The 9,154-nt window shown below is 35.6% G+C and overlaps 1 protein-coding gene across 3 annotated transcripts; it reads right to left on the bottom strand.

The window, feature by feature from the left end:
- Positions 1-488: 488 nt before the first annotated feature.
- Positions 489-8,607, bottom strand: tnnt2b (troponin T type 2b (cardiac)). 3 transcript variants are annotated; one of them, XM_055050207.1, is made up of 12 exons: positions 8,537-8,607; positions 8,391-8,444; positions 5,679-5,709; positions 5,574-5,595; positions 4,544-4,607; positions 4,344-4,460; positions 4,144-4,221; positions 3,931-4,032; positions 3,433-3,542; positions 3,252-3,342; positions 2,221-2,261; positions 489-602 (listed from the first exon to the last, which is right to left on the bottom strand). In XM_055050207.1, the coding sequence occupies exons 2-12, from the start codon at positions 8,418-8,420 to the stop codon at positions 563-565; spliced, it is 726 nt and encodes a 241-aa protein (XP_054906182.1). In that variant the 5' UTR covers positions 8,421-8,444; positions 8,537-8,607; the 3' UTR covers positions 489-562. The 3 variants fall into 3 exon arrangements, with proteins under 3 accessions (XP_054906182.1, XP_054906184.1, XP_054906183.1); XM_055050209.1 differs by having other exon boundaries at positions 8,518-8,553; XM_055050208.1 differs by having other exon boundaries at positions 8,514-8,548.
- Positions 8,608-9,154: the final 547 nt, after the last annotated feature.

Here is a 9,154-nt window from a genome sequence, read left to right as displayed (position 1 = left end):
ATTGCCAGTCGTGCCTCACCCTGGTGATTTGCCTAGCTTTCCCTCCAGGAAAACAAACATATAAATAAAGATTCTCTTTTACTGCATTTTTCCACAGTCTGACCCAGTTTCAACCAATCAAGAATTGAAGGATTTGTATGTTTGCATGACATAATTTGTAGAAAACAGAGAGGCAGAAAACAAGCCTTCTTGGGTTTGTTGTGCCAGAATACAGAAAAAAGAACTTGATGCTTTAAGAACGACTGAAGTTTTTAAAGCTCACATTAAGTTAAAAACAAACAAAAAACAAATATTGCAATTTATTTGTTTAATAAATTACAATAAATTTGTGCTTTTATTCATCCCACAAGTTTGTTTACAGACTTCAATAATCACTTGTCACCAAGTAGCTGGTTGGTTTAAAGATTTTCAGCTGTTTCCAAGAAAGCACATTATACAATGTATTAGTTTATATATTCAGAAATCTGAAATGGATCTGACTAGTTTGAATCTTAAACACAATTATCAGTTCGATGGAACATTCTGTAAGAATAATCAAGGTTGGCAGATTTTGCAGCAGGTGTTACTTCCTCAGGCCTCGCTTGCTCCGGGTGCCTTTTGAGCTGAGAATGAAGATAAAGTCAGCAGAGATTTGACAAATCAGATGGGAAACAAACTACAGCATTTCTCCAAGTATAGACTCTTGAGATGACATATCTTTTTACTCTGACTTTTGAGATTTTTAACAGCCAGTGAATCAAGTAAATTTCCTACAAAAAAAATCTAAACTTGAAGTAAAACTTTAAAGTTTGACTGAGGTTAATGAGGAATAACCCCTGCCTGTATTCTGTGTCTTATTTCACAGAACACAGGGGAGTGAAGCTCAGAAAATGCTCAAGTCAAACACTCATCATGTAATATTTTTTTATGCAGTGACTCGTTTTGTGTAATGATGTTTGTTCAGCATTACGACAGTGTTGTTGCTGCAATGCTGATTAACAGACACCATAATAAAGGTGAATTTATCGGTGAGTCGTTGGTTGCCACAACAACCATAGCAAATGTTATTTGTGCTATATACACACATACACACAAAATATATGTTTGTATATAATAGCAAACAAGTGGGATGTGATCAAAGGTAGTTCTAAATGTAAATACAGTGCATTCATATGTGAAATATTTCCTGTGCACACATTGTTTACAGAGTACTATCACTGTGCATAGTACACACTTCTGAAGAACCAGTTATTATCATGAATGTTCATGATCAACATATTGATCATGAACAGAAGAGGAGTGACTCCATAGAAAAATTGCATGATGAGAATTTAACTTTAGGATTTACTGAATTTCACTCCCCTGTCTTCTGTGAAATAAAGGACTGAGCAATAATCCCAGTCATCATCTCGTTACCTTACTTGATCTTTCACATTGAATGAATGCTATTATTCTTTTTTTTCTGTATGTTCAAAATGTTTAGAATTTTAGGGCAGCAGTTTTTATTATCAATTATGGGGCTACATTTTTCAAAATTAAATGTGTTCAATTTTATGTATAAATATTTTTTCTAACAAACGGTTTTTCAACTTAATTTAATAAACAGTTAATCAGTCAAACTACAGACAAAAAAGCTGGGAGGACAACAATGTCAAACAAAGAACCCCAACTGACCTGTTTGAATTACAACTTCAAGTAGCCCTGCATGAGTAGCACACATGATTTCAATGACAGCATGTAATACTAGCCACTGTTTAATTCTCAGCTACATGAGCAGAGATAATGTCATCAAACAGCTGAGATAATAACCCCTTTCAGCTGTTGTGCTTCCACTTTCAGCTCTTTTATCCCCTGAGTCTAAATTCTCATGCATGGTTTGGAAACATCCTGCTGCTGATTGGTCAAACATGTTTGCTAATTCTGTTTTTTGTAAAGCCAATGTGTTTGGCGGAGTGTGAACAGGAAGATCAAGGTCTAGTTATGTTGCTAACGGTAACTTTAAAAAGTTTTCAATCCCTGGAGCCCAGATCTTATTCTATTATATCTGGATTTTAAGTGGCTAATGTAAAGGGGACAAACAAATAAGAAATGTTTTAAAGTTTTTGCACAAATAAAAACCTCAACACATGAAACTGGGATGGAGGTTGCAGGATGTTGAATTTGAAATTAAACTTCATGAGACAAGTTGCCATTATTTTCCTACTTTGCTTCCGCAAAGACAGAACAACAGAAAAGACTTACATTTTCTGATGATCGCTCACACGATTCCTGAGCACTGTAATCTGTGCAAAGAAGTACAAACAGAGTCAATTAATTTAAATTTATAACATAAGTCTGTTCTGATATTGTCAGGCATTTTTTGCTATTGTCTGACTAAATCCAGCCAGACCTTTGCTCAATGACTGCTGAACATAGGCACCTGGTCCCCTTTTAAGACCTTTTTTTAAATATAAGCAGGTTCAGACATCAGATGGTCAAATGAATTTGAAAAAAACTTAAAAATTTAGACTTCAGACATGTGAAAAAGGAGTGTTTTCATCTTGTCATGTCCTTAAATCTACTAATTCAAAGTAAAAAGGGGAGAAATAATTTTTGTTCAATGGTCAAAACAATCCATAAGAATGACAAGTAGAATTTATCAGTCTGAAATGCTCTGCAAAAATGGCTTTCAGAAACATCTTGTAAAAGGCAAAGAATCTGAAAAACATACAAAACTTTCAAATTCCGTAAAAAGTCTCCAAAAAGGAAAATCTTTGTTTTTAATTAGCGGAATTTTAATGATGTAAAGTTTTTGACACAGCAAATTAGCTTTAGTTATTTCACCATGAGCACTAAACTGGATGAAAGCATGCTGGAAGTAAACATGAAAAAAAAGCTTAATTTCTCAGAAAATATCTTTCTAAGAGTGAGGTGGTCTGAATACATAAAACCCCAAATATGTAAAGCAGACTTTAAAGTCCTGCAGCCCTTGGAGGAGTCTTTCAGTATATGCTTACCTTTGCAATGAACTATTGTTCAAAAATGTTACTATTTTTTAACATGTTGGAAAGTGTCAGCTGTGTCTCTATGTTATCTGCACATTCCTAACAGAGCTTCTTTATCTGCTTAATTCCATTTGGAACAACAGAGAAAGTTGTTTAGCTCTATTGTACATAATTTCTGCAAGTGTCCCTTAAAATATTTCTTGTAGCTCTTCATGCCTGAATGTTTCTGTTCCAAACACAATCTTTGTGCACATGCTACTATGCCAAAAAGAGTGTCAGCAGCTTTACCTCATACTTCTGCTTCGTGTACTTAAATTGAAGGTCAAATTTCTCTGCCTCAAGCTGCCGCATCCAGTCCCACATTTCCTTTGCTTTCTCTCTGAAGACAGAAAAAGACATATTTGAATAGATTAATTTCATTTAAGCTAAGAAATGATTACATCTTTGTGTGGCAATGGATACTCCCAACCTCAGTTTGTCCTCCTTCAAGTGATCAATGTTCAGCTCCTTGCGGCGATCATTTAAGATCTTCCTCTTCTTTTCTCTTTCTGTTTGTCTTTTAGTTCCAGGCTGTGTTTGCTAGAAATCCATAGATCATCAATGGTAAATAATTTTACCTAGTCATGATATTGGATGTCAGTGAACATAATTTGATAACACTTTATTTTACTGGTTGTGAATAAGACTATCATGACACCGTAATAAACATAACGTAACACCTGAGTAAGTCTTTATGAATATTTATGACTGTTGTCACAATGTGTCATTCAGTAAATCATGACACTTTTAATAAAAAGTTGACATTATTCAAAATGTATTTGTTATGACAACCTGACATTAACCAAGAAATTATAATCTAACAAAAATTTGTTACAAAAGTATTACTGATTAAACTTTAAAAATGATGTAGCTTTATGTTATTAAAGCTAAAGTTATTTGCAACCAGTCAAACTTGCAGATTTACTACATTGTATCCGGTGAAACTCAGATTGGACAAAATCATCTTCTTCCTTGCATCATCGTCTGCTTTCTTCTTAGCTTCCTCTTCCTCTTTCCTTGCTTTCTCTTCCTTATTGTTTGAAAGAAACAGATTTGATCTACAAATCGCATTTCATCAGTAAGAATTTCAAATAAGCTATAGTTACTTGCTAAACTGCATTAGTTTTCAGCTTCCACTCACAGCTAGTTTGGCCTGCCGTTCTCGTTCTCTCTCGGCTCTGATCTTCATCTGCTCAGCTCTCTCAGACCTGCGTTTTTCCTGGGAAAAACAACGAGACAAACCCTAAGCATCAGGAGAAATCCTTTCAATTGAAAACTTTAAGAACTAGCATGGGAACTTTCATTTGCACCAGTGTCAGCTGTGTCTTGAGGTAAACATACAATGCGATCTGTGAGCACAATCAGCTCTTCCTCTTCTTTCTTACGCTTCTCAAAGTGAGCTTCAATCAGCGTGTGCAGCTCAGTCAGGTCCTTTTCCATACGCTTCCTATGAATGTCCTGGAATAAAGGGATGAAATATTAGGGAAAAATTTATCCAAATCCAAAACAGTAAGTTTGGATTTGATCAAATATTAGCTTACATCAAAGTCCACTTTTTCACCATCTGGGATCTTAGGAGGAGCCAAGCCAGGCACAAATGTAGATCTGAAAGGGAAAGGGGAAATGCGTTCAATCTCATTATGTCTCCCATTGGAAACCATATTGTACAATGCCTTGCACAACTATTTATACCCCTTTGAAAGTCCATATATTTTATTGTAATTGTATATGATAGTTCATTATAAAGGATTATATATGTGAAGTGAAAGGAAATAGATGCTTTTCAATTTTCTTAGAAATATAAATTGAAACTGAGTTGCACACTGATATTCTCAAACATCTTATTAAGTAACTAAATAAACAATGTTAGTTTTGTGAAGGCCAGACTGGTTTGTAAGACAGCCTTAGTGAAAACCAAGGAACACAGCCAATTGGTGGCAAACAATAAAGTAATGGAGATGTGTCAAGCAGGATTAGATCATAAAAGACTGTCAAAAAGGCTTCAGTAATGTCACCTACATTCAACAGGTGGTAGGTGACAAAGCAAGAAGGTGTTTCCATTAAATAAGACCATAATAGAACTGTTAACATGGATGCAAAATGCTGTTTGGCTTCAAGCTAACTCAGCATGTCATCCCAAACACATCAAAGAGCATCATGCAAAATATAATTTTACATTCAATGTGGCCGGAATTGAAAATTCATCCAGTTTGACTGAATTTGACCTACTGTGCAAGAGAAAATAACCAAACTTGCTGTGTCTCCATCCACAAATCTGGTGAAGCCATCAAAACAAAAAACCTGCAGCTGAATGGTTGTATGAAGTTTTGACCCTACGAATGGATACCACACTTTTCAATTTAATTTTGTTATAAAAATGAAAGCAACATTTTACTTTGCACTTTACAATTTTGTGTTCATTCATGGTTATCTTTCACATCAAATCCACAAGTAAATGAAAAGACTGGTGTTGTCGTACAAACAAATGTGGAAAGGTTTAAGGGTATAAAAAACTTTTCAAGATACTGTTATTGACTGATGCAAAAAAAAAAGTCTGAACTCAGGACTTACTTTATCTTGGGCTTTGAATCCTCTGTGTGTCAGAAATTTGATAAAAAAATTTCAGACCCATAAAGGTAAAAATGCACAGTTTATGCACAAAAAGTGACATCTCACCTGTACTTCCCCCATTTTCCTCTGTATTGTCTGTTGAAAGATTGACAGTAAACAAATCCCAATATGGCTTTTGCATGCAGGTAATCTTTGCCTGTTGTTGCTTATGATAAGAGCTGGTTGTCAACAACATTAGCTTGGAGAGCCCTCAGGCAGAAACTGTTACAGAAAGTGAGTCAATAAATTCTCTGATGTTATCTGTCCTTGCTAATTGACAGAAAATATGCAAGGTATGCATGTATTTCTCTGTTAAAAGCCTACAATTTCATCTTTAGACTACAATCACTGATGACATATGAATTTTCTCCACCCAAGTCTGTGAAGCCGAATGAAAAAGAAAAGGAACAAACCAAAAAAATGTCCTGACCGACACAAACATTGTCATCTGTCACACATAATTGACTTTAAATGAATGATAAAACCTACAACGAATATTTCACTTTTGTCTTTATCTACCTCATTTTTTAAATTACTAATAGTTTTGTCAACAAAAGCACAATATAAAAATCCTACACCATGTATTACCTCAGTGACTCTACAGATTAAGCAGAAAATAGACCTAATTGTAGCAACTATGTGAAAGGGTTCAGAAGTTTAACTTCAGCCTGTTTTTTGTTTCCATATTTATTCATCAAATTTTTCCCATAAATCTCACAGCAAGAGTTTGTTTTGTATTCTTTCAGATATAAGATGGATGACAGATGAACAATGCTCTGTGAGGCTGATATTGTTTTCCATCCTAACCCCACTCTAAGCTTGCATGTTGTATTTCTTGTTTTTCATTATGCTGTTTGCTCATAAAGCTTTTCTAGCAAATCTCTCAGACTTTCACGAGTAGCTGGATTTAAAATTAAAGTCCATACAATAGGACTATGCTTAATAATTATGGGACATCTCATATGGGACTTCTCGCTCAATCCAGTAAATTCTGTCATATAACTCCTCTTCTATATTCACCACATTGGCTTCCAGTTGGTTTTAGAATTTATTTTAAAGTACTTGTACTGACATACAGAACATTACATGCCCAGGCTCCTGATTATCTTTTTCAACTTTTAACTAAATATTCTGCTGCTCCTGGTCTTCATTCTCAAAACTCTGAAACTTTTGGTTGTTTTACAAATGTGGTTAAAAACTAAAGGAAACCAGGGCTTTCAGTCGGTGGCCCCAAGGTTGTGAAACAGCTTGCCATTACTGATTCTGTGGAAGTTTTTAAGAAGCAACTAAAAACATTTTTATTTTCCTCGAATTTTATCTTTTGATTTTATTGTGTTTCTTATGTTGGTTTTATGTTTTGTATGGTTTTAAGGTTAATTTCTATTGTACAGTGCTTTGTGACTTCACGTCTGGGAAAAGCAATTTATAAATAAACTTTACTTTTTTACTTACGTACTATCTCAAGGCAACCAGTTTAATGGATTTTATTGAAAGGAATACAGTAAAAGGGACTAAATTCAAATCATGTCAGCAGTTTTGTGTTTGTGAAAAAATAAATGACTTTCTTTTGCTTCCACTTCACAATTTTATGCTACTTTGTCCTGTGTTAATGCCCTCCACCCTCACTTCTCCATGCTTTTTTGAATTATGCTGACAAAATATGAAAAGGTTCAAAGGGTATCAATATTTTTGTGAAGCAATGTACAAAAACAGTTATTTGTCTTGGTTCAGCCTGCAGCTTTGACAGATAATGCTTCCTAAGTAGGTTTTTTATTTCAGGTGTCCTCATTAAGCCTCTGTTTGGGCAAATGTACCTTCGACATTCAGAAACCAAAACTTTTTTCATCGCAAAGACAGTAAGCCAACCTCCATTTAGGCAGATCTCTAAAAGCCAAAAAATTGCAAGTGGGTATTATGTTTCAGCTCCTACTTCCCTAAGGATCTCTATTCAGAACACTGAGTGACCTACATTGCTCTGTAAAAGGGACTGTTCTATACACAGGAGGAGAGGCGGGTGCTGTTTAGCTTCAAGAGCGGTCAGACCGCACAGGCAGATATAGAGTGATGGCCATTCTGTTTCATATTGACCTTATGAACCCGTAGACATGAAAAAGAAGATCTTGAGGGATCATAGCTATCTTCAGATAAAGTGGGTTTACTGTAAGGGCAAAGGTCAACCAGTAGAAAAGCACTTAGACAGCAGTTGCCTGTGTACTGGCGCCAAGGAGTTGAAAAAAACTGAAAACTGAGCAGTAGAAACAAAAGGATTGGTGACGTAATTCTGTGACTTTGAATCTTTAAATGCAAAGTATCAAAGCATAAAATACAAGACAAAGTGACAGAAATAGAAGTCACCTAATGCTGCATTTAGAAGATAATTATATGTTGTATATGGATGAACTTGAACTTGTTAAACTAAGAAATGCTCCTCTCTGCACAACAAAGCTTTAAAACTTTTTACAATTAAACAACAATTACAATTAGAACAAAGCATTTAAATTATGAATTCATATATCAAAGTTCCAGCACCATTTTTATTGCTTCAGAAGCAGTTGGAAGGAGTGCCATGCAGCTGCCTGAATCTGCATCTTGTAAAACTCACTTCAGTATCAAAATGTGAAGAATTATCCATCTTGTACATGGGATCAGTGAACTGACAATGCTTTCTGCTTACCCCTGGGAAAAGAAGACAGACAAGAAAAAGATTTTGTCTAAACTGATTGTATCAGTGCAAGCATAGCTTGGTTTTTCTCTCTGCAGAAACAAATTGAACACTCACTCATATTTGGCCTCTTCGGTGTCCGACATGTTGTAGAATGCAGCACCTACACACTGCAAAAGGTTTGGGTTAGACTGCATTCAAAACAGCAAAATAGAGTCAAAAAGGCAAATCAAACCTACATGCCTACATTGCAGGACCTTACCCAGATCTGGTGTCTGCTTCAGACAGGAGCAAGTTGGGAAATGTGTACTATGTTCTTCTCTTTGGGTCCTAAGCTTTTAAACCCGGCAGAGGATCACATGGCAGCAAGCAGCCCATGACTACAAATGATGGGCACATACCTACAAACAGATGGTAGATGGCCTTAACTGGAATAGGAAAACATGCGTTGTCCATGGATCTGCATTGTCTATTTTTACCTTTCGAAGCTTCAGCAGTAGATCACAGGATTATTGCTCTGAAAAGGTTTCACTCATACGGGTCTACCCGACTCAGGCATGTTGCATTTAATCCTCATAAACCTGCTCCTACAAAAACGTGAAAGTAAAGAAGCATGGCTGATGCTCCTCTGACTCCCAAGTTGTCAAACATTAACAGCAAATATGGGGCCTTTGTTGTTAAATCTTCTAACTTTTCTTTCAGTAGCCTTTTCAAAAGTGACAATTTGTAAAAATGTGTCAGTGAATACTATTACTATAAGGGTTAAAATGAATTACCCATCACACCCTTCACAAGATCAGTCTTCTGCACTTTGCCTTTAATCTCATCTTTGCCTGCACAAGCAATAACATGTTATCAAGAACAGCAGTTATGACTATGC

This window comes from Poeciliopsis prolifica, unplaced genomic scaffold (genome assembly GCF_027474105.1).
Source record: "Poeciliopsis prolifica strain line A6 unplaced genomic scaffold, Auburn_PproV2 SCAFFOLD030, whole genome shotgun sequence".
In the NCBI taxonomy this organism is placed as follows: domain Eukaryota; kingdom Metazoa; phylum Chordata; class Actinopteri; order Cyprinodontiformes; family Poeciliidae; genus Poeciliopsis; species Poeciliopsis prolifica.
Note: the sequence above shows the minus strand (reverse complement) of the source record. Positions and strands in the feature narration are given on the sequence as shown.

Excerpts from the sequence above, each read along its gene's own strand:
- tnnt2b (XM_055050207.1), bottom strand. The coding sequence starts at position 8,420 with ATGTCGGACACCGAAGAGGCCAAATATGAG. Across the intron at positions 5,710-8,390 it reads CCGAAGAGGCCAAATATGAG|GACAATACAGAGGAAAATGG; the intron begins TGAGTGTTCAAT and ends AATCTTTCAACA. Across the intron at positions 4,608-5,573 it reads GATTCAAAGCCCAAGATAAA|ATCTACATTTGTGCCTGGCT; the intron begins GTAAGTCCTGAG and ends TTTCCCTTTCAG.